This window comes from Trichogramma pretiosum, unplaced genomic scaffold (genome assembly GCF_000599845.2).
Source record: "Trichogramma pretiosum strain Unisexual culture from Peru unplaced genomic scaffold, Tpre_2.0 scaffold75, whole genome shotgun sequence".
Classification (NCBI taxonomy): Eukaryota; Metazoa; Arthropoda; class Insecta; order Hymenoptera; family Trichogrammatidae; genus Trichogramma; species Trichogramma pretiosum.
Genome location: NW_019641613.1, coordinates 673,097 through 699,306, shown reverse-complemented (window position 1 = coordinate 699,306; position 26,210 = coordinate 673,097). Strand labels below are relative to the sequence as shown.

Genomic DNA, 26,210 nt, shown 5'->3' with positions numbered 1-26,210 from the left:
GTGTGGGGCAGCAGCGGCACATATACACACACACGCGCGCACTCCCTTCTGTGCAAATAAATGTCGGTGTGTGTGTGTGTGTGTACTGCGCTGTGCAGTACTTATACTATACTGGAGGGGCAGACCTCCAGCGCAGCAGCGGCAGCAGCGAAGCAAGTGCAGCAGCTCTAGCAGCTTTAGCAGTAGTAGCAGTGAGACGCGCGGCGAGAGAGAGCGAAGACGTAGGCCAGAGCAGCAGCAGCAGCAGCAGCAGCAGTAGAGAGAAGAGAGCCGCCGGCCTGCTGGAGAGCTCGGGCCGCGAAAAGCTCTCGTCTGCGCGCGCGCGCGCAACACCAGCTGTACTGGATGTGTGTACGTATAGCGGACCAAAAAAGCTCGTGCGAAGGAAAAAGGTTTTTCTGAGATCTTTTTTGTTACTACTGCTGAGTATAAATGTGGCACGCGAAAGTGAATAAATTAAAGTGAAGAAAAATTAAGTAGCCGTCCAAAAGTTTATAATAATAATAATAGTAACAGTGTGTATCGAGTGCGTGCAGATTCGAACGAGTATACGTGAGATATCGAAGGGGGTAAGTACCTGCAAGCACACAGACAGACACACATTTTGTACACGCCACCCCCGCGCACGCTGCAACGAGCGCAAAAGTGTCACACGATCTAACCTTTTTTTTTCACGGAGACACTTTTCTCTCTGTGCTGTCGCTTCTATGCGCGCGCGCGGTGGAAAGCCGGTTTTCCACACTCACAGAGAGAGAGAGCCTCGATTGTCGTGCCCTACGTATAGACGGCACACATCGATCCCTACGTTATATGCCCTTACACCCTCGCACACCCACACGCACACACATGACACTCCACCAGCTCGATGGCATTACACACATGCACATAATCCTCTCGTACGTGTGTGTCATGTGTGTGGGTGTGTGTGTGTGTGGTTCACGGCGAGAGCTTGATGTATCGAACTGACCCATTTATAATTACGATTGTTAGCGATATACGGCAAATAGCGTGTACTACACAGCGCTCGGTGCTGATGAAATATACAGCTGCGGTGTGTGCATCATCGCGATGACATCATCCTATCTACATTTACACTCGTATATACACCGCACACATCCACTTCCTCGTCCTTTTCGTGTACAGTACACGCACACACACACACGTATAAGCTCGGCTCGTGTGTATAAGGACTGCCGCACTCCGCTCGCTCGGGAGCCACTACTACTGCTATAACTGCTGGCTGTTCTCGCGTTATTGATTTTGCCGCAGAAAATTGTAGAAAAAGTTCTCGGCCCTCTCTACCCCCCCTCGAGATAATGTACATCATCGTCGTTATCGCGAACGGCTTTTTCGATTAGATACAATACGCGTAAAATATCGACGATGACATTGATTACATTACATTGTAAAAAATTGTGTGTGACACAAAGGTAAGGGGCCGCCTGCGCGATGACGTCGGTGGTGGTGGTGGACCCACCGTCGGGGTCAGCAGCAGCTGAATCAACCAGCGATACACCAGCACCAGATTCGTCGACGACGATGGATCAAGCGGCAGCGACGACGAGCTCGGCGGCTCCGCAAGTGGCAACGCCACCGCAGCAGCATCCGCCACCCTCGCCGCTGAGCGGCTGCTACCTGCTGGTCGTCCTGCCGGAGCCACATTGCTCCCAACACCGGGATTTAATACTCAACCGGCTCGCCAAAGGTGAGTCCTATGATGATGATGATAATGTGTGGCTACGTGTGTATGTGTAAGCCAGAGCTCTGGTCGCGCGGAGTATCGATCTTTTCTCTCTCTTCTTTCTTTTTTTTTTTATCAAAATTGGGTTAATATCCCCCGGCACGAGTGAATTTATGCATCGCTGTTTATGTACTGCTACACACTCATGTACACACACATAAAGTGTGTATTCGTCTTTCGCATAATGTACATGCAGTTATAACCTAATGCTGGGACCATTCGTTACGATCACATGTACGAAACAAATATTGTCGATAGCAGCAGCATCGGCATATAATTATATATTACCCATTATACAATTAGAATTTTAATAAGTCACACGTACGGACGCATACACACTCTATACTCTCGCCTCCGCCGCCGCAGTCACCTAGTTCGAAGGCGCGCGCGAGCGATATAATAAAAGCTCACTCGAGCGCGCAACGTACGAGGGGCTTCGTCGTCGTCGTCGCTTCCGTCGCTAATTTTTATTAAGACATCGGCGGATTATTTTTTTTTTCCTCCTTTTACTCTCTCTAATTTTTTTGTTCGATGCGGCGTTCTGTGTATCGATCCACGCTTGCCACAATATTATTATACTTATATATCTATACGAGTGGGCGAAAAGCGAAAAAAAAAATTGTTATAATAAGCGCGCACGATTTGCAGCAGCAGCAGGACACGCGTTCGTGTGTATATGCGAAAAAAGAGGTATATATACATATAAACGGCGCGCACGTATAATACAACTTCCTTGCGGAATACGTTTATATTCGCTGCTGCTGCTGCTATACCGTATTAAAGAAACGTTCGTTACGTGCGCACGCGGGGTCTATATATAGGTATATATGCCTACTATATAACGTGTGTAGCTCTGTTGCTAGGCGCGTCGCCGTCGACGCCGCCGACGCCGCCACTATACGCTAGGCTGCCGCCAGCCGTAAAGAAGGAAAGAAAAAACCCTCCCGTGTACATTACATAACACAGACGTAGACACACTTAGATATATAAAAAAAAAAGCTCCTTTTTTGAGACGGCCTTTTGTTTCTTCTTCTTCTTCTTCTTCGTCCTCGTAGTTTTCGGCTCTGTACAACTCCAGTACACGTATATACAATTCGATCCTTGCCGTCGTCCTCGCGACGACGACGACGGCGGCGGCAGCAGCATTCGAGCTATATATAAATATACAAGCGCACAGACACTCGACTATGCCGCGGCGCAGACGGCGGCTTTATTTATTGACGGAGTCCGACCCTTTAATAGACACAGAATACAGACGTATATAATATATAGAGATAGAAAGACGACGTATTTATCGCACGTATAGCCGTATACTTTCATTTTGACGTCGATTGTCAATTGCAAGCTCGCTGCTGCCGCTGCTGCTGGCGCCCGAGCGACGATGCACATTATATATCGCGTTCGTCGTCGCCGCTGCTGCAGGTAATAAAAAAAGCTGTACCGTACCGCGCTGTATTATAACGCGCGGCTCGAAATCGTTAAAACGTGCTTTATAACGGCGCAGCCTGCCGGTACATATAGAAAAGGAAAAAAGAAGGAGGAGGAGGAAGGAAGGAGAAAAAAAATTAACGACGAGAACGTGTGTATGCGAGCGAGCGTGCGTGCGTCTCTGCTACAACCCTCGATATACGCGACGCGAAGGGTTGTTCGCTCGCTCGGTCTCGGGGATGCATTAAAAAAAAGAGCGACTCATTTTTCTACGGTCATCAATTCACGCGTATGGCACGTTATTAGGACCGCGGAACGTTACGAGGTACAGCTCGTCTAATCGATTGGTTGTGTCTCGGTTTGAGCAATAGGACACGTCTGTGTGTGTATTTATAACTCGGAGAAATAAGGAATCTAGAACGCTCATGTGTGTGTACGTCTGTGTGTGGGTATGTTTGCGGCGATACACGCGGATACAGAGAGATAGAGACAAGGCTCGGTACATTATACCGATTGCCTATGTACATTTATAGAGAGAGACTAGACGAGCGCGACTTTATATACTCGCGGGGGTGGCGCAGTGTGTGTGTGTGTGTGTGTGTGTTCGCTGCGGCGAGAGCTTTTGCACACACAAACACACTGGCTTACAAATATAAAGTCTGCGAGCCAAGCCCGTCGGGTCTGCACCGCATTGCACATACTGCGATCGCATCTATGCAAATTGAATAAAAGTTGCATATCGTGCAGCTGCAGCACACAGCACACGGGTACACAGCTGTGCACAATTTAGGCTACGATATACACAATTCTGGGCCAGAGAGCTTAAAGTGTATATAGGTACAAAAACACACGTCTTACATCCTTATCTCGGAGAGCTTGTACAATAATATCGCGATCGCGCGCGAAAGCTCGAGCCTATATATATACGATATCGTTGTGTACACACGTATATGGACAGATACTCGATTCGACTTCCAGAGAGAAACTCGCAGCTTTATACTACTCCGCGTTGGACGTGTGTTATGTACACTTGGGTACTCTCTACGTTGCTGCTGTCGAATCGCATACATTTTTTACCGAGCCAGAGTGAGATTGGCACTAAGTGCATACGTACAGTGCAGTCCAGCTTAGCTCTGCAGCTGCAGCTGCAGCTGTGTCGTGCGGCAGTGGCAGTGTGTCGGGACTGGCAGGTCAGGAGTCAAGGTCGATATTATATGTACACGAGCTTTTGCACACGTACGTAGTATACTCTGACGAGCGTATGGAAGGCATTCGGATTTATGTACGATGTATACAATCCAAATCAATCTAATAATAATCGTTGTCGTCGTCGTGTAGTATCCTGTGTGTCTGCGGGCGATTATTTTTCCTCGCTCGCTCGCTCCTGTAGCTGCGGATGACACGATGCTCGAACATAACTCGCGAGCTTTTTCCTAGCTAAGGATTACTAAAGCTTCGTACACTTGTTATATATACTGGTGCGATTGTAGGTGTGTGTGTACGAGTGTAGGTGTAAACGTATATTATCGGAGCTTTGGTAAATCGCGTGTCCAGATACTCGCCTCGCGGCTTGTTCCTTAGGTATACGTATATATATATACGCGAGAGCTATATAGTCTCCGCAATGCGCTCGTAATAGCCCCTGCATTGGCGCTTTTATATTTCTCGCGTGTAAAATAATATATTTAGCTCCCTCTCTTTCTCTTTCTCACTTTTATAATATGTATATAAATATATATCATACACACGTACTTGCGGTGCGATCGACGCGAAAAAAGCTCTCGCAACTTCCCGCTCTCCTACTACTCTGCGCACACACGCACGCACGAGTGCGTCTTATTTATCGTGTCGAGCCCGAGAAGAGGAAAGGAAAAAAATTCACTGCAACCTTCTCCGTGCGTTACACGAAATGCATACGAGGAAAGAGAGGGAGCTTGCGATTATACGAAAAAATCCCAGCTGCGAGCCGCAGCCGCATACAGGAGTTTATATACAGCTTGATTCGCGCTCGTGTTTTAACAAGTACGCGAACTCGTGCGCTGCAAGCTCGCCCGGTATATGTGTAGCAGGTGGTGCGGCGCCCACTCGAGTTGTGGAGGATTCTGAAAAGGGAGAGAGAGAGAAAAAAAAGAGCTTGAATAAAATTAAAACGCGGAGAGATATTTTCACGTTAGCAAATTAATGAATTCAATTTTTTGTATTTCATTTATTTCGATCGCAACACTTTGAGTAACGATTGACTGCGGTAAAGCTATTGGATTTAACGAAACATAGTTTGTAACATTTAACGACGTAAATCACTTCGCAGTAAAGAATTTTAAACTAACAACGTGTCAGTATACCCAAAGCCGCCATTATCGTGACGCGAGGTAAAATAAGTGCGAGCAAGAGGCAGGCTTTTGCATCAACGCGTTGACATAAAATCATCACCAATGCCGAGCCGCGAGTATCAAGCTGTGACGGCTGAATAGCGTATACAAGCAACGCACCTATGAAAAAAATTCAATTAAAAAAAAACCCAGATATTATGCAGTGTATCGAATAGTGCGTGCGACTTTTTTTCTCCCTCCTCTGCATCACGTACATAGCGACGCAGCCCACGCCACGCACACAGAAAAGCTCGCGGCGTACACCCGTCGATCTGTATAGCCGCACCGCATATAGCAGCTCTTTTTTTTCACTCGTCGAGTCGCATCGTTTTTGGTGAAAAGCTCGCTCCGAGAGACGAGCGTCACATTTTTTTCTATGCTCCAACCAAGCCCCCGCTGGCGATTCACCGTGGCGCGCGTATTAACGCCGCGTCTATGTAGCGTAGGGCCTCGGAGAGCTCTTTTCTTTCATCGCTGCAGCTATCCAAGTGCATGGCTCCGAAATGTCAAGATCGCTCGCTCGTCTCTGCTGCGCACTTCTTTTAGGCTTCGCGCGTCACATATAAAATACATATATACGACGAGACACTTTCTCTTAAATACCTCGCTTTTTCCCTCCGTTGCTGCTGCTGCAGCTGTCTCTCGCGAGAGTTATGCATGCACGGACAAATTACGAACTTCGCTTGTATAGCTGCTTAGGCACGTTCGCATATACGTATATAATCGCTCGCGTATAATAAAGACCGATTTTCAAGTTCAATTAACGCCCAGCCGCGAGAAAAGAAGCTAATTACTCGGTGTGCATACGACAAGCCGAGCGAGCGTCGCGAGCAGCGAGTCGCGGAGCTTTAATTCATAAATAGGTGTATAGACTCGTGGGTAGGCAGTAGTATAGTGAAAGGCTGTGCCTCTCATTCTCTCGGTCGCGCTCCAGAGAAAGAGGGAATACGTGCCTCGTCGCACGACGCCGACGACGAGCTTGCACATACATTCTATTTCTGTTGGATGCGCTGCCACGCGGAGAGCTTCAGTACACACGTCGCACACATTTTGTATGTATACGTATGTGTGTTCGCGAGCGAGCGAGAGAGACTTATTATACGGAGGGCGTCGCGCCCGTCACATACACACACATACACACACGCGAGTTTATATGAACGCGTCTAGAGGTCATCGGCTCCACTTTCTCTCCTCTCCCTATAAGCGCGAGCGGGGCGTCGCGTGGATGTTATATATGTATTATGTGCTCCCCGTGCTGCTGCTGCTGCTGCTGCAAGTGCCTTTTGATACGAACGCGTCTATGCACACACCCTCCTTGGCGGCGGCAGTGGTATAGCGATGACGTCGATAAGTACATACTCTATTCGCATGCGAGTGTATGTGTGTGGGTGAATATGTATCCAATACCGTGACACATATTGTATCGCAAGCTCTCTCTAGAAAAATGATATAAAAAGGAGAAGACTGCGGTACAAGAGCTCTATGTAGAAAATGAAACGAAGAAAATGGCATGTACAGGATCCGATCGTTAGAGGTCGATCGACTGGAGGGATACATTCTCGCACGTTAAAGTATATATGTAATAGCTGCTGTCTGCCTGCAGTGCAGAGCTCGACGATCAAATCTCGGCGGGGTTAAATTCGCGCAGCGATCCGTAAACAATTATTCGACTCATCGATTCGCTCCTCTAGTTCTCGTTTTCTCTTCTATACACGCATACCTATGTATACACGCGCGAGCTCGTTCGCGCACTCAGACTCGTACAACAGTTAGTTAGTCTAGCTGCTGCAAGCTCGCAAGCTCGCAATTCCAAAAGTCGATCGACGTGTATATAGCGTAGGGTATATAGTACCTGCAACGCATTGCCAATTGCTACCGAGGTGCAGCGATCATGCGTTACATGTTAATAGCTGCTGCTGCTGCTGCTGCTGCAGATGTGTAACCGAAACGACAATAATGTAACCCTCGAGCTGTATAATACAGACAGAGACATGGAGCGGACGATGACGAGGTGGAATATAGTTGGATACGTTGTATAGGCGCATGTATATCTAGATGCGGCATGCGCGCCAACTTGCCATTACCTGCCTCTTTCACTCACTTAGATATATATATACTCGCTCTCTGCACTCACTAACTCTCTCTCTGTCTCTCCTCACACGTACGATCAATAAACTGGATTCGCTTCAAAACATTATATTATAACCTATACGTACACATGTGAGTGTGTAGAGTTGCGGAAACGGTCCGAAACAGTAATAATATACGTAATATCGCGATATCTCTCGTTTGTGTATACCAGTAAATAAAAACCATTACGACTGCCGCGAAACGATTCGCTCGTCGCGCATCTGGACTCGAGAGCTTTTCCTGCGCGTATTTGTTTATCCCTGTGTGTGTGTACAACGTCTCTCCAGTCCTGCCTGTATAATACGATCTACACAAAATGCAATAAACGAGAGTCTGGGCGCGGGCTTATTTGCCAAAAAAAAAGAAAGGAAGAGACGGTCTCGGAGCGAAATTATATGAGACTCGATGAAAAAAGCTCGCGCTCGCTCGGAGGGGTAAAAAGCTCGATATATATACAGGCCGCTGCCGTTGCTGCTGCTGCTGCTGCTGACGCTGAAGCTGACGCAAACTTCGAGAGTCTCTTTCTCTCGCTCTCCCTCGTTTACGTGTGTGTTAGTGTGTGTGTGCAGTACTTCGCAGAAAGTGAAGTATACGAACGCGAGATGTCGCAACTGCCGGCAGGGATGCTGCATATACACTGCAAAACTTCACTCTCTCGTGCTTCGGGGATGGTACACACTGCACACTCATACACACACAGATACACACACCCACGATTCAACGCCGATCGATCCTTCGCAGCTTCGCACGCAAACACTCTCGGGCAGCGGTTTACTTCGCTTTTGTTATACATTCGGTGTCGAGGCGCTTCAATACACATCATAATAAATTCATTCATTTCATTTACTATTTAACCGACCGATAGCTATTTATCCGCATTGTATTTTATAGTATACTGTAAAGTATAAAAGCCGATTATAACGATACGCGACACGTCACTATTCCGAGCTTATGCATGTTAATTTCGGCGTGCGCGCGCGGTCAATACCGAGAGAGCGAAACAGAGATGCGATATATGTAAACGGTGGCACTGCTGCTGCCGCTGCGTATTAATACCGACCTTCGTCTTAGGAAGAGGAAAGAAAAACAAAAAAGAAAGCAAAAAAAAAAAAATAATGTCAAGCACTCGACACGTGATCGCGCGGCGGCCCCTCCGCTACCTTCCATCAAGGTGTGCAGCAGCAGCAGCAGCAGCTTTTCGAACGCACGCGTTGATACACACATACGATATACGTATACAAAAGAGTCGGAGTTTTTTTTTTTGGTTGAATTATTATACGTACATTTGGCAGTTTTATAAGCCCGGCGCATTCGTGCTCGCGACACATATTACATATTCACGCAGCGCCTAGGCCGCCTCCAACCGAGAAGAGAGAGAGAGAGAGAGAGTAAGAGAGCTTTTGAAGCTCGAGCTTGCGAGGTATTATGATATATACATGTAAGCCGCGTATACTACAGGCGGGTGTATGCATGTACTTTTCGTTTATATATATGATAATAATAATATATCGATCCTCTCGTGTGCAGCAGCACACTTGCAGCGCCTTTGGCAACGTCTCGCGCACTGCACCGACTTTATATCACACACAGATATATATATGTAATATCGTCGAAAAAGCCGACGAGATAGATAGATAGAGAGTAAGAGTCCATAAATACGACGGATATACGTATATATAGCTATATGCGCAAGTACTACCAGCTATTGAATTAGCGTGTCCGCCTATAGCATTATATTATATATGTATATATGAAAACGTGGCACACACAGAGGTCTATAAAAGGACGAAGGAGTATTAAGAATAAAAGCGGGATAGATAAAACGCTTACATAGGCAGCTCCGAGTAAGTGTGTGTGTGTGTGTGTGTGTGTGTGTGTGCGTTTGTACCTTTGGTGTGACGCGAATCGCTTATAAGAGAGAAAAGTTACCTGTTAATACTCTCTCGTCCATATCCAGCGACGTACATTAGCCTTGTGTCTCGGGTGAGCGTCGAAATTGGAGTTAATATCGACATTATATACGCAACGAGTGTGTACGAGGATTCCGAGTTTCGTTAGAAACCTATATATACGCACTCGGACGTTACTCATCGTATTAGGATAATGTAGATACATAACGATCGCCAAGCGAACACACGCGTATTCATTATCATGGATATTAATTCAATGCAAATGTATAATTCCGCCTTATCGCGCTCTATAAGACTCTCTCTTTCTGTATTATATTATAATAATACGTGCCGAGTTTTCGAGAATTCGGGCGCGTGAGCAAGCTCATGCAGTCGAATCGTGATCGAGGACGTGATGAAAATTTATAATACGCCCTCACGAGCGAGAGCGTCAGCCGGCTACTTTGCATTATTTAAAGAGGATCTCTCTCTCCCTTTTTTGTGTGTGTGTGCGCGCTAGGCGTGGGACACATCGCCGATGCTCCTACTTATTTATATAACAACGGAATTTTCGATGACGAGTCGCATACGTACGTAGGTATATATAAAATACCTCGAACGCTCGTAAAGTCCCTTTTTTTTGTTTTTTTTTTTTTTTTTGCGGGACTCGTGGCACGCAGTTCTGCGGCTTTATAAATAGTATCTCTCTTATATGCGCGTACCGAGAGAGAGAGAGAGATAGAGACAGGAAATATTGTACTTTGGCGCGCGCGCGTGTCTAATTTTGCCATTGCCGCCGTTGCCCGCTGCTGCACATGGACGCGCGGCACACGACTCCCATAATTATAATATATATCTCGTGTACGCGTACGAAGTAATTGGAGAACTTCACTCGATCACTCGCAGCGCCGGCTATTTTGATACCTCTCGGATACGTCATTTTTTTTTTCGCTTCTAATCCTAGGTAATGCTCGCCACGCGCACACCCGATCGCGAATAGGTGTAACGTTTCCCGATCGTACACACCTCTGTTCGAATTGTTTTGTTTGTGTGTGGCGCAGCAGCAGCACTCGATATCAAAAATATAATATCGATCGCGACTCGTGTGTATGTTTGTACAGGGCGACAATATCTTTCGTCTAGATCAATAGCGGCAGCAGCTCGAGGCATTTACTATTTATTTCAAGAACTTTTTGACCTGATTTTGATATATATAGCGTATGCAACAACAATGACCGAGCGCATGCACACTACTCGATTCCGCGTTTATTGCCTGTCGAAGTATAATTGATCCTGCGCGATGCACGGAAACGCGTTAGGTGCTGCTGTTGTTGCGCTTGCAGCTGCCTGTATGTATGTATATCAAATTGGAAAATTCGAGATATTTTCCCGCAATATCGTGTTTGTGAATTGCGAGAGAGGACGAAAATAGAAGCTATACAGAGAGAGAGCAGATATCGCGGCAAAAAAAAAGAAAAAAGAAAAAATAAGAAAACCCACCAATACACGGCTTCGGGCCGTATCACCTTCAGGGCTTCCGATCAATTTGACACTGATGCTATGTACGCTAGTGTGAGAGAATGCATTTTGTGCCGATGTATAGGCAATTCAGAGTCTCTCTCTCTTATAAGAGGCCGACCCCTACGCGCGCAGCACTACTTCGCGATGTATATATTATATATACAGTAGTGCATCGCAGTCGGCCACTTTACAATAATATATACACGTATATATATCAACGTCTCGTATCATGTGCCTCTTTAGCGCGCGCAAAGTCAACACCTGACCTTACTTTCAGTGTCTATAAAATTATCGATTCTGCAGATCGCATCATCGTGTGTGTGTGTATTGTATATCTTTTTTTCGCGGAGGATTATATACATATGCCTCTCGTCGTCGTCGTCGTTATGTTATATAATTTTTGAATCATAAAAATGCAACCGCGAGCGGAGCTCTGTGCTCTCCCCGATCTAATTATGAATTTATGAAACTGTGCGCACCTTCGAAGCTTATAATAATATTATGCAATAAATATCATCGACATTCCGAACCATCGAAATATATACACGACTTTTCTTTCTCTTCCTTTCTTTATCGCAGGCTTTCTCTCCTGGGACAAGGACAGCTGCCACGTGGACTTGGAGAAGGAATTGCAGGCGCTGGTCGCGCAGGCCCCCGAGGGCGAGGAGGCGCGCAACGGCGAGCGCCTCATACAGTACGCCACCGAGAATCTCGTCACGGAGGTGCTCATCTTTCCCCAAAGCAATACGCTGCTGCAGTGCATGCGCAATCTCTTGGCCAGCTTCACCAAGCATCGGCACATCGTTCACGCGGGCTACACCTTCGGCGGCAACGGTTCCTGGATACTGCAGGTGTGTGGTGATACTTTGAAAAAAGAAATTGTATGTCGGAAAATGCAACGAGATCGGAAAGATAATAGTTTGAAAGTATTTTTTTTTTTGCAATAGTCGGAAAGATTTTTAGAGGTATCAGTAGCACTCTATAAGTTGCCAGCTTTTCTATAAGGGTGCAATCGGTTTTGCGAAAGCCTTATTCATTGCGTTTTTTCTCGTAGAATCCAATTATATCATTGATTTTACCTGAAAAAATCATTCTCAGTGAAGAAATAGCCTTTTTTTGAATTTACAAAATGTAATATATTAAAAAATTCGTTTTTCGATTGAAAAATCAACAAAAAATATTAGAAGCGTTTCAACTACATAATTTAATAGGATTTTTCCCATAGAACGAATACCATCATTGATTTTAGCCTAAAAAATTATCCTCATTGATCACTTTTTTAAACTATAAATATTGCAAATCGTCTTTTGGTCTTTTGGCGTCTTTTGGCCATGAAAAAAAGTTTCTACTTGCATAAAAGCGATGATTTGAAAAGTAAAGCCACTTTTAAAAGCTTTTGATTAGAGGAGTTACTTTTTACTCTGGTTGAAATGGGATAAAGTAACATACGGTCGAAATAGCAACTTTTTCAAAATACGACTGAAAAATTGACGAGAGCAAAGTGCGTCTGAAAGCTGTACTACTAAATTAAATAATCCAACGAGCATTTCAACGTGATTTTTGTTGGGATTTTTTTCGTGAAATCGAACGGTATCGTAACTTTTACTCTACGAAATCATTTTCAACGATAAAATGACGCATTTTTTTAATTAAAAAGAAAAAACATTACATTAAAATACAATTAATTTCGTCTGTGAAAAACAGGATGGAACGTTCAGCCTCGCGGACTTTCTCGACGCGTTCAGCGAGCACGAGGTGCAGCGCGTGCTGCGCGCCTACGAGAACAGCGTCACCGTGGACATACACTGCGCCGGGGTGGGCGACTGGTCGACGGCGCGCCTCGCCGAGGAGGCCTGCACCCGGGCCTGCCGCGTACGCGTCAATCCGGACGACGTGCTCACGGCCGGCTGTCCGGCCATACAGAGCTTCACCGCCTACCTGGGCCAGTATCTCGTCGCGCAGACCCTCGACCAGCTGATGGAGCCGTCGGACGTGGTGGGCAACATACGTTTCAGCCATCCGACCCTGTACGTCTTCCCGGGTGGCCAGGGCGACGCCGCCCTCTTCGGCATCAACGGCTTCAACATGCTCGTGGACGGCGGTTTCGCGCGCAAGGCCTGCTTCTGGGATTTCGCGCGACACCTCGATCGACTCGACGCCGTGCTGCTGACGCGCATCAACAACAGCAACATCGGCGGCATGGCCAGCGTGCTGCAGAAGAAGAAGGAGATGCATGTCTATCCGCAGATAGGGCACTTTTTCTGCAACATCGTGGTATACGTCTCTCTCTTTTTTTTAATTACGTCGAGCATACCCATTCATCGTTTTTTTCTCCTTCTTTTTTTTTTAGGAAAGAAAGAATTCCAACTCTCCCGACGGCGACAAGGACATCGACCCCCTGATCCTGAATCTGATCGACATCGGCCAGGAGATGGCCGTGAATCTGCGCCACATAAACCTTCGTCCGCATCTCTGTTACAGGGATCCAGAACCAATCAATTTGTATCACAAGGTCGGCCACGGCACCCTCGACATGTACGTCCTCAGTCCGAGCAAGGACAGCCGCGAGGTGCGCGACTTCATGGCCAAGTGGAACGCCTCGGACGCCAAACTGTTCGCCGGCTCGCACGGCACCCGCGGCGGCAAGTCCGGCGGCGGCGACTCCACCACGTCCAGCATGATATTTCCTGTCCAGAATCTCGTGTCGATCTGCGCCCTGCTCGTCTGGCAGCCCGCCAGTCCCGAGGAGACCATCACGCGGATCCTGTTCCCGGGCAGCACGCCCCAGCACAAAATCTTCGAGGGCTTCGGCCGCCTCAAGCATCTGGAGTTCCTGAAGCATCCGGTGTGCACGGCCAAGAGTCTGTCACCGTCCGCGTCGCTGGTGGCCCTCAAGGACAAGGCCGGCGCGGCGGCAACGTCGATCGCGATGAAGCCCAAATTCAGTCTGTACGAGCGAGAAACGAAGCGCTTGGCCGAGTCCCGAAAGAGAGAGTTGAGCTCGAAGAGGGACGCGACCATCGAGGAGACCGCGGCGAAAATTACCGCGGCCGCTGCTACCAAGCCTGTCGCAGCGCCTATCTCGGTGCTCAGAGCCGAAACCAAGACGAAAAAGATCGTCGAGAATAAGAAAATCGAGTCCGAGGCCAAGGAGGGCAAGCTCGCCGAGAAAGAGTCGAGAGAAATAATCAAGAAGGATGTTAAAAAAATTGAAAAGTCTGACAAAATTGAGGCGGAAACGAAAAAGACTGATACCGTGAAAGCGGATACAGAGAAGATCACCGTCACAAAGGAATCCAAAGTGCAAAAGATAGAGACGAAGAAGAGAGAAATCAAGGAGATCACAAAATCGACGGTCAAAACGACAAAATCCGAGAGTATCATCAAAGCCAGTTCAAAACCCATAGAAAAGAAGATCAAAGTTTCTGGGGAGAAAAAAGATGTTATGAAGCCATCTCCGACTACACCGAAAAAATCGTTAAACGTACTAGCTTCCAAAGTCGAAGTCACGAGAACGGTTATGAAAGCGAAGCCTAAAGCTGTTTCCAAAACCACATCGTCGGTACCGGCGAAAAGTGCAAAAGAGGCCAACAATCGCAAAGTCGTTGAACAAAAGAACATAGAATTATCGACTGCTGCAAGCTCAACAGCGGCGACAGCTTCAAGCGCGGCCAAATCGACAGTCAAAGCCAAAACGGTCGAACGGAAAGCCGTTGGTATCCGAGGAAGAACCATAAGTCCCAGCAAAAAGTTACCTCTCAGCCCGGCGAAGTCTACGAGAAGTACACCGTCGTCCGTTAAATCGGAAAAGGATGCGGTCATTCGTAAAATCAGAGGAGGCACGACCGATTCCTCGGCTGTTTCTACTCCTTCGGGAATTGACTCCGAATCAGCTATTAAAGTCGTCGATAAAAATCTAACTGAGAAATCAGAAGATATGTCGCTCGATTCCATTGAAAGCAAAGTTTTGGCGGATTTGAAAGAGGAACGCGAGGTCGTTGAAGAAATTGAAGCTGTTTTGCAAAAAGCCGAACGAATCGAAGTGGCTAAGAAAGAAGAGAGGTTCGGAGCCGAGGACGAAATACTGGTTGAAACTGTGGATAAGAAAGGCGAAGAAACGGAAGATGACGTTACAGCTGAAATGGATGATGCACCGAAAAAATTGACTCGAAAAGAAAGCCAAGAGCTCACCGAAGAGGAGGAATATTTGATCGTTGAAAAGGAAGAAATATACACCGAAGATTCCATGCAAAGCGGTGATACAGAACAAAAACATCATTTGGATGAAGTTGAATCCGAAAAAGCTCATATGAAAATAAGCGGTGAAAGCCACACAGCAGGAAAAGAATTGCAACAGCACGAAGAAAAAGAAGCCGCGGAAGAAAAATTGGATGAGGTGCCGGAGAAACTCCTTGCTGCAGCCGGTACTCATGAAGAGTTGCAAAAATCAGAAGACTCGCCATTACAGCATAAGGAACAGCTTGAAGAAGAAATGAAACAAATAATTGCTACAGCCACTGAAACAGTTCAACAGACTGAAGAAAAAGATGATTCTCCTAAAAAAGAAAGCGACGACGCAGCGAAAGAAGCATCTAGTAGTCCTGACAAATTAGATTCTCCGCCAAAACCAGAAGGAGATCAGAAAGACGTTCTCGTTGATAAACTGGTCGAGTCTCAAGAGAGAGTTTCAATACTCGAATCTGGAGCAACAACGACTGCGCCTAGTTTGCCCGAAGATGAACGCACTCCCTTGGATGAGATAAAAGAAGATATCGACGAGAAGCACGTTTTGGAGGACGTGAAGGAAAAAGAAAAGCCAGTTCCTGAGCCAGAAAAAATTGATCAAGATTTGCCGGTAGCCGCTCCGAAGCCCGAAGTGAAAGAATTGAATGTTAAGTCCGCTGTTGCACAAGGTGTTGCCAGAGATATTGTCAAAACGCCCGATGAAGTTGCCGATTTACCGGTGCACGAGGAAGTGGATCCAAAACTATATTCCTTGCAAAATATTGAAAAAGATAAAGAGGTCGATCAATCAGACAAACAGAAAGATGTTCCCATCAGTCCTACCGTAAAAGATCACAAAGAGAAAGGATTTTTCGGTAAGATGGCAGACAAGTTTGAGAAAGGTTTCGATAAATTAACAAAAAAACGACGGGATTCAGAAAAAGATATCGAAGAAAAGCCGAGTTCAAAAGCAAGTTCTCCAAAAGAGTCTAAGCCCGAAGTTCAACAGGACGTTGCTGACGAAATGCCAATTTTTGAAAAAATGGGGTCAGCTAGTATCAGAAAATCATCAGTACACGAAGATACTCAATTACATACTGACGAAGCTAAGACATCAGCAATCAGTGAAAGTGCCACGTTTATTGATAAAGAAATTCAAAGTGCAAATGTGATTAAACAAAGTGAAGAAAATGCTTACATTCAATCAATTATTGATGACAATAAAGCAGAAAAAGAGGACTGTAAAATTATTGAAGGTGTTACTGACGTTGAAAATATTGAAAGTGCAGTAAAAGAGACCGAATCAGAACCAGTAAAGTTTACTATTCCATCTAGCGAGGAGAACGATGATGACGAAGACATTTCTGATGGACCGGTTCGAGATTTTAAAGAAGCTGTTCGGGACGTTGCAGGAGTTCTAGTAGGCACAGCAGGAATTGAAATAGAAATGGAAAAACCAAAAGAAGTCGAAGAAATTGTTAAAACAGTGGCTGAAGTATTGAAAGATGATTTTTTGACAGAAAAAACATTGTATGCAACAGAGGAAGCGCGTAAATCTTCTGTAGATATTGATCTGATTCCTAAAAAAGTAGGCATTACCGAAGAAGTTACTTTACAAGAAGAAATCGAAGTCTCATCTGAAAAAGAATCAGAAAAGATTGTTCCAATTAGTTACGAAAAGGCTGAAATGGTACAAGAAGAAATTTGCACCAAAACAATAAAACGTGAAGATGTACATTTATCATCACCCGTTAAAGAAGAAGTTTTAGACCGCCAAGATGTCTTAAAAATCTGTGATGACTTGTTACAATATGACATAGTAGATAAACCGTGCGTTAAAAGTGAAAGTGATCATAAACTCGATGTTCTAGCTGCAGGTTTAGAAGAGGTTTGCGTGAAACAGGTTGCGAAACGTGAAGTACGCGATGAAAACGTTGGAGATCAATTGATTGTACAGTCTGAAATTAGTATACAGCAAAACCTGTCTCCAAGCGAAGCGGAATTAGTTATGGTTACTCCAGGTTCTACACCAACTTCACCTAAGTTAGCGACAGAGGAGCCCACTGACTTTCCTACTCACAAAGATGATAAAATACCGAAAGAACTAACGATGGATGAAATTACAAGTGCGATTGATAGTCAAATTGTGGAAGGTACAAGTACTATCATTGATAAAATTTCTTTAGAGGGAGATGAAAAAGTCGTCGAGTCAAAAGTTGAATTACAATCTGTCTCTCTAAAATCCGAGGTTCAATCAGAACTGTTTGAAAGTGTTGATGTACCTACAACGGAAAAATATTTGGACGAAGCTAAAGAAAAAGTAATTAGTGAAACAACCAAAGAACGAGATGAAAAGATATCAGAAACTGTTCAAGAATCTCAAGATAAAACTGTTACACGCATGGTAGTTACAGCTAGTAGCGAAGATGGTGGGCACGAAATAGAAATTTGTGAAAGCGGTACAATTAGTTTCACAAAATCTCCAAGTCCAGAAGATTCACTAAAAGAATCACGTGATAGGTCACCGCCAGAAAAAGATTCATTGCGATCGGTATCTAGTACGCCTGAAAGAGACAGTATAGCATCAGAAAAACTCGATACAGAAGATCAAAAAGTTACATTTGATGATAGTTTGGAAAAATTATCTAAATTGGAAACAGATACTACAGAAAGTGCGGTTTCTGTTGATCAAAAAGTTTTGGTTGAAACATTTTCCGTTTCAACTATTGAAAGCGGTGAGGCAGCTAAAACGCCTGAATCATTGCGCTCTGAAGATGCTTCACCAGCTGAGAGTATGTTTGCAAAATCACCAACTGATAAAATTTCTCACGCGTATGAGTTTGAAGCTACTACTGATCAGTTACATCAAGAATCGATTAAATCCAAATCACCAAGTGAAGAGAGAGATCTCGATCAAAAAAATACAGCATCTGTGGTTCCTGAAACAACGGAAATATCATCAGATAGAAAATCACCTAGCGTAGAAAAAGATTCGAGTCGAAAAGAATCACTCTCCCAAAAAGTTGATATTTCCATTCAAGAATCATCTCAATTTATGTCAAATTTGGAAAAAGAATCTACAATGGAAGAAAATTTAACAGGACAAGAAATCCAAAGTCAAGATAAAAAGTCCGATACAAGGTCTAAATCTTCAAGTGCTGAAAGAGAACTAAGCCATAAAGACGAATCAAAATCTCCAAGTGCAGAGAAAGATGATTTAGACAGGTCCAAGTCACCAAGTGTAGAAAAAGACAAATCAGATCGATCGAAATCTCCAAGCGCAGAGAAAGATGATTTAGACAGGTCTAAGTCACCAAGTGTAGAAAAAGACAAATCAGATCGATCGAAATCTTCAAGCGCAGAGAAAGATGTTGCAGACGGGACTAAATCTCCAAGTGCAGACAAAGATCACTTGCACAGGTCTAAATCTCCAAGCGTAGAAAAGGACCAATTAGATCGATCAAAATCACCGAGTGCTGAGAAAGATAATTTAGATGGGTCTAAATCACCCAACGTAGAAAAAGACAAATTAGATCGATCGAAATCGCCAAGTGTAGAGAAAGACAAATTGGATCGATCTAAATCTCCAAGTGCAGAAAAAGATGATGTAGACAGGTCTAAATCACCCAGTGTAGATAAAGACAAAATAGATCGATCTAAATCTCCAAGTGCAGAGAAAGATGATATAGACAGGTCTAAATCGCCCAGTGTAGATAAAGACAAATCAGATCGATCTAAATCTCCAAGTGCTGAAAAAGATCTTAGTTCAAAGGAAACTTCTCCGCAGAAATTGATTACTGCAGATGATATTAATATTTCATCTGTGACAGAATCGAAAGATAAGAAAGTTGATCGATCAAAATCGCCTAGCATTGAAAAAGAATCTGCTTCAAGAACATCAATTTCTTCAGTTCTTGCAGAATCATCTAATATTTTGGTCGGCGAACATTCTCAATTTCCTCAAACTTCGGATCTTGAAAAGCAATTGGCACATGAATCATTTGCGGAACAATTCAGTTCTTCTATTAATGAAAAAGGCACAAGTTTGGATAAATCTCGCTCTCCGAGTGCTGAAAAAGAGTCAACACAAAAAGAAACGACACCTGAACCACTTCAGTCAAAATCGCCAAGTGCAGAAAAAGAAATAAGTCGGAAAGAGTCTGCGTCAGGTAAATCACAGTTGCCGAGCGTAGAAATAGAAGTTGATCAGAAAGAACCTTCACCAGAAAAAACGATTTCTATGCACACTGAAAAAGAATCAGTAAAAGAAAAATTAGCTCAAGACGCAATATCGACAGAAGTAAGTTCATTTGATACTTTCACATCGGTTAGTCATGAATCGAGTACTTTAGTAAAAGATACTGGGGCTGCAGAAATAGCACCGACAGAATCTTCACAAGAATCAAATGTTCTGGAAGAGTCTTTGTCTTCTGTAAAAGCAATCAGCTCCGATATTTTTGCACAATCATTTGGTGATAATAGTCAATTAAATGTAGATGACCAAGTCAGTTTAGTCAAAGAGTCCAAAGTTTTAAGGGATGAATTTACTGCTCTAGGGAGTTCACTACTCGGAAAGATCGAGACCGTAATAAAAAAAGAGGAAGTATTAGTTGATAAGGTTGCTACTGATATTATTTCAGGAGGTGAATCATTGATTGACTCATTCTCTTCGAGTTTCAAAGAAGTTATGGACCCAATTACCTCTCATATTTCAACGTCCGAGCAAACTATTGCAAAAATAGATGGTAAATCAGAACTACCAGATAGTTCAAAAGGTATATCTGACATAGATTCGTTGATAAAAGGTATTGAATCACATGTAACAAGTACAATCAAAAGTGAAGTGGAATCAGTATCGAATTTTATGAGTGCTAAGTTAGAAGACAGCTCAAACAAACTTTTAGCGACTGCATCGGGTATTTTAGCCGATACCGAATCACAATTATTAGAAACAATCAAAGCTGTGGAAAAAGAGGAGTCCGAAATCATTAAGTTGGAAGAACAATTAATTTCGGAAAAACCCTCATCTAAACAAGAATCAAAGTCACCAAGTATAGAAAAAGAAATCAAAGCCCATGAAGCGGTGACTGAGATATTACAAGTTGCAATAGCAGATGACGTAAAGTCACCAAGTACCGAGAAAGAATCGATTTCGAAAGAAACTTCTCCTGAAAAATCGATTGAAAAGGAGTCATCTCCAATAAAATCGGTTTCAAAAGAGGCTACTCCAGAAAAGTCGATCGAAAAAGAAGCATCTCCTGCAAAATTAATTTCAAAAGAGGCTTCACCGGAAAAATCGATAGAAAAAGAGGCATCTCCCTCAAAATCGGTTTCAAAAGAGGCTTCACCAGCAAAATCGATTTCAAAAGAGGCTACTCCAGAAAAATCGATTGAAAAGGAGGCATCTCCCACAAAATCAATTTCAAAAGAGGCTTCACCGGAAAAATCGATTGGGAAAGAAGCTTCCCCTGAAAAAACTATTTCAAAAGAGCCTTCGCCCGAAAAATCGATTGAACGAGAAGCTTCTCCAGCGAAAACGATTTCAAAAGAGACTTCTCCAGAAAAATTGATTGAAAAGGAAGCATCTCCGGAAAAATCGATTTCAAAGGAGGCTACTCCAGAAAAATCGATTGAAAAAGAGGCATCTCCCTCAAAATCGGTTTCAAAAGAGGCGTCACCAGAAAAATCGATAGAGAAGGAAGCTTCACCCGAAAAATCGATTTCAAAAGAGGCTACTCCAGAAAAATCGATTGAGAGAGAAGCTTCTCCAGCGAAAACGATTTCAAAAGAGGCTTCACCGGAAAAATCGATTGGCAAAGAGGCTTCCCCTGAAAAAACTATTTCAAAAGAGCCTTCGCCCGACAAATCGATTGAAAGAGAAGCTTCTCCAGCGATAACGATTTCAAAAGATGCTTCTCCAGAAAAATTAATTGAAAAGGAAGCATCTCCTGCAAAATCGATTTCAAAAGAGCCTACACCGGAAAAATCGATTGAAAAAGAAGCATCTCCCACAAGATCAGTTTCAAAAGAGGCTTCACCAGAAAAATCGATTTCAAAAGAAGGTTCTCCAGACAAATTGATTGGCAAAGAAGCGTCATCTGCAAAATCGATCGAAAAAGAGTCCTCTCCCGCTAAATCGATTTCTTCAATCGATGAAAATCTTTTGGTTTCGCTAGCACAGAGTGAAGATAAATCGGATCGATCGAAGTCCCCTAGTGTGGAAAAAGAATCGGGTCAACAAGAAGGTACATCATCGAAATCTAAATCACCAAGTATAGAACGTGAAGTTTCACTCGATAAAAGAACATCTTCCATTAGTATGGAGTCTCAGGTAACAGAAATTGCGAATTTCCAAACGCAAGAGAAATCAAAATCACCTAGTGTCGAAAAAGAAATAACGAAAACTGAGTCATCTTTGCTGACTAGCATCCAACACGAACACGACGATGCATCAAAATCGAAATCTCCGAGTCCACAAAAAGAATTAAGTACCAAAGAATCATCTCCTGCTAAATCAGATACATCTGATGTTCACCGATCGAAATCTCCTAGCGTCGAAAAAGATTCCACGAAACATTCCGAAAAAGAGCCATCACCAGCCAAGTCCACTTCGACCGTCATGGATCAAGAACAATCGGTACTAAGTCAACATGAATCGTCACCCGCCAAATCTCTCGATGATAGACAAGCTCACGAACGCAAACAATCCATATCTGAGGCAGAAAGAGTCAGAAGGGAAAGTCACAGTGAAGATGCACCGGCAAAATCTCTAGATGATAGACAGGCCCACGAACGTAAACAATCCATTTCTGAAGCAGAAAGAGTCAGAAGGGAAAGTCACAGTGAAGATGCATCGGCAAAATCTCTGGATGATAGGCAGGCCCACGAACGTAAACAATCCATTTCTGAAGCAGAAAGAGTCAGAAGGGAAAGTCACAGTGAAGATGCACCTGCGAAATCTCTGGATGATAGGCAGGCCCACGAACGTAAACAATCCATATCCGAAGCAGAAAGAGTCAGAAGGGAAAGTCACGATGATTCGTCTGCAGCAAAATCTATTGACGATCGTCAGGCTTATGAACGCAAAGTGTCCATATCTGAAGCCGAAAGAGTCAGAAGGGAAAGTCACAGTGAAGATGCGCCTGCAAAATCTCTGGATGATAGACAAGCTCACGAACGTAAACAGTCCATTTCTGAAGCAGAAAGAGTCAGAAGGGAAAGTCACAGTGAAGATGCACCTGCAAAATCTCTGGATGATAGGCAGGCCCACGAACGTAAACAATCTATATCTGAGGCAGAAAGAATGAGAAGAGAGAGTCACAGTGAAGATGCTTCAGCCAAAAATATTGACGATCAGCAAGCCTACGAGCGTAAATTCTCTATTTCTGAAGCCGAAAGAATCAGAAGGGAAAGTCACAGTGAAGATGCTCCAGCCAAAAATATTGAAGATCAGCAGGCCTACGAGCGTAAATTCTCCATTTCTGAAGCCGAAAGAGTCAGAAGGGAAAGTCACAGTGAGGATGCACCTGCAAAAAATGTCGATGATAGACAAGCCTACGAACGCAAAGTATCCATTTCTGAAGCGGAAAGAGTGAGACGAGAGAGTCACAGCGAGGACGCGCCGGCAAAAAATCTCGACGACAGACAAGCCTACGAACGCAAAGTATCGATTTCCAGCAGCGTAGAGAGTCAATACGGCGACAGACAAACCGACCGCTCGAGATCTCAGAGTTTATACGAAACCGGCGAGAAATCGCCCTTCGTCCTGTCTCGAACGGCCAGCTCGATCGAGGAGAGACACGCCGATGAGTTCGGCGCCGTGGGTTACTCCTTCGACGAGAGCCAGAAAGAAAGCGACGAGAACGAGGAGATCATAGCCAGTTACATCTTCGACGAGTATATATCGAAAAACAAGAAGATCAGTCTGAAGGAGCTGGAGGAGCTCGCCCGAGCTCAGTCGATTCCGCGCCAGTACATCATACTGATCATCGAGAACGTGATAACGCGCCGTAAACTGTCGCGTCAGTCGATCCTGGCCGACGACTTTCCGTCGAGTCAGGGAGCTCAGCTACCTCCCCTGATGGCCGACATCTGGTTCGACTCGAGCGATGATAATCATCATCAGCAGCAGCAGCAACATCAAGAGTCGAGTCGAAAAGCGTCCTCGTCGGCCACCGACAAGGAGCTCAAGGCCTTCATCGAGTCCGAGACGATGGGCTCGAGTCCCGAGCCGGATCAGTACAAATTCTCGAGCGCCGATCGTCCGGAGCCGCACATCGACGAGGAGATCGTCATATCCGAGGAGAAGCGCACGGACGTGGAGTCACTCATCTTCGAGGAGTACATCAGACACAGCCGGAAATTGACTGATCTGATCTTGGAGGAGATCGTCCGTAGGACCTCGGTACCCAGATACATCATTCTCGAGATAATCGAGGAGATCGTCGTCAAGAAGAGCCTCAACAGAGAGGCGATAGCCGACAGTGGCATCTTCCAGGACGTCGACGACGACGACAACTCGCAACAGCAGCAACAAACCAAACAGCAGAAATCGGGCCAATCGTCGCCGGACTTGCTCGAAGAGCAATACGAGGACAGCGTAGACAAGAGCATCCCCTACACGGATTACGAGAGTCCCTTCCACAAGGCCTTCGTCGGCGGCATGACGGAGATACGCACGACGCACATAACCACGACCCTGTCGGGTGGAAAGTCGACGACGCCACCGGATTCGGACGAAAAGAGCAGCAGCGCCACGGGGACGAGAAGAAAATCCTCCGCAATTTCGGAAAAATTACTGGCTGATGTTAGCGAAGAAGCGACCTCTCAACAACAACAGCAACAACAAATTGGCTCGACCTTCGGCGCGACCAGTCTCGAGGACATCACGATCGTGACCACGACCACCGTGAAGACCATCATCAGCGAGAGCACGGCTCAACCGATAACAGCCCCGTCGTCGGGTGGTGCTGGCGCCGATCAGCAGCTGATCTCTCTGGAGAGTCATTCGACCGCGGCTGGTCTACCTAGCTCCTCGTTCACCAGCAGCAGCAGTACCTTCTGCCAGGAGACTCGAACCATCCTGGAATCGGTGATGGATCACGGCCTCGCGGAGCAGCCGCTGATACGCGACCTGATCAACGACGACAAGAGCACCTACTCGGGCAAGTCGTCGCCCGACGTCTCCCTGCCCAAGGACATAGTCTACGGCAGCGGCGGTGGCTCGACCGGCAAGTCCACCCCCGACATCACCATGTCGCCCCTGATTCAGGCGCACTTCTCGGGCCGATCGACGCCCGCCTCAGCGGCCAGCACCACCGGCGGCGGCGGCGACAAACAACACCCCCTGTCGAGAACGGCCACCCCCGAGGGTTTCCGCAGCGGCGAGGTGATCAGGACCATCGTGACGACGACGCGCACCATGAGCGACGACGGCGACATCATCACCACGACGCAGGAGGTCACGGAGGCCACCAACGAGCGCGGCGAGACCGTCGTGCTGGCCCAGAAGACCGACGTCAAGGTCGACGAGAGAGCTGGATCGGCTGCAGGTGCTGGACCCGTGGCCGAGATCAAATCCCTCGAGTCGTCTCATCACGCCAGGACGCCGAGCGAGGGCTCGGATCTGTTCGACAGAGAGGTGGCTGGTGGTGGTGCACTGCCACCGGTGAGCCCGAGAAGCGACCTGAGCACGGCTGGCAATAGCCGAGCCGTGACCCACGTCTGGGGCAGCAGCGAGGAGAGACACACCTTCTCCGACGACGATCCAACGGGCAGTCCGATGTTCTCGTCGTCGCCTCTTCGCACCGCCACTACCGTCACCGCTGACTCGGGACTCAAGAAGCAGCTGGACGATTTCACGACTTCCGGCCTGATGAGCAGCAGCTTCTACGGCGAGCTGCCCGACGAGACCACCACCACTACTGTTTCCACGGAATTCATGGTGGAAAAGGAGCCCATGATAAGCGGCGGCAGCTCCAGCTTCAAGAGATACATCGACGAGGCGGATCTCGACTTCGAGAAGGCCTTGAGCGACGTCTCGACGAAGGACGAAGCTCCAGCAGCTCAGAGCAGCAGCAAGGACGACGAGAGCAAGGACAAGAAGCGAGATCCGCTGGCCGACTGGGGCAGTCCGCTGGGTCTGCCGTCGCCTCGGCCGCCGCGCAAATTCAATCTCAAGTCGAGCCCGGTGCAGCCGTGCAGCTCGGCCGATCTCAGCCCGGACAGTCTGAATTTCGACGTGATCAACGACTGGGGCGAGCCGATGCGACTGCCACCGACCCCGGCGCCGGCTCAGGCCACGGCCGGTGCAGGTAGCGAGGCATCGTCCAACAAACCGTCGCCCGCCACCCCGAAAAAGGAGCCGCCCCGACAGCCCAAACGAGTGCTGGCCGAGAATATAAAGAACAAGAGGTCCGAGAGCCCGGGCAAGTACGACAAGCGCAGCAAGGACTCGCGCAACAAGATACAGCCGGTCTACGTGGATCTGACCTACGTGTCGCATCACGGCAACTCGTTCTACACGGCGCTGGACTTTTTCAAGAAGGTGCGCGCCAGGTATTACGTGTTCAGCGGCACCGAGCCGAGTCGCGAGGTCTACGACGCCCTGCTCGAGGCCAAGAAGACCTGGGAGGACAAGGATTTGGGTAAGATTTTCAGATTTTAACTTTGACCGAAGGTGATGCATCTGTTGGTTTTCTTTTGTTCGAGTTAAAAACAATGCAAAGTATATTAATAATTTTAACCTTAATATAAATTCTCATTATTAATTGGTTTCATAACAATTTTTTGTTTTCTGGTTATTTAAAAAAATTTAAATCAGTTTTTAATCACTTGTGATACAATAATAATACTTTAAGCTGCCACCGCTAGATGGCGAGTACCTTTATAACCGTAAACCTGCAAGTG

General features: G+C 45.9%; 1 protein-coding gene across 2 annotated transcripts in view; it reads left to right on the top strand.

Moving 5' to 3' along the window:
* Nucleotides 1-233: 233 nt before the first annotated feature.
* Nucleotides 234-26,210, top strand: part of LOC106653583 (microtubule-associated protein futsch) — a 28,028-nt gene continuing 2,051 nt past the window's right edge. Inside the window, exons 1-6 of one of the 2 annotated variants that reach the window (XM_023458698.1) lie at nt 234-569; nt 1,431-1,705; nt 11,658-11,929; nt 12,783-13,352; nt 13,429-18,527; nt 18,606-25,948. In XM_023458698.1, the coding sequence (XP_023314466.1) occupies nt 1,450-1,705; nt 11,658-11,929; nt 12,783-13,352; nt 13,429-18,527; nt 18,606-25,948 (13,540 nt within the window). In that variant the 5' untranslated portion in view covers nt 234-569; nt 1,431-1,449. Of the gene's footprint in view, nt 570-1,430; nt 1,706-11,657; nt 11,930-12,782; nt 13,353-13,428; nt 25,949-26,210 lie in introns of both variants that reach the window. The other variant, XM_023458697.1, reaches the window with a different exon arrangement.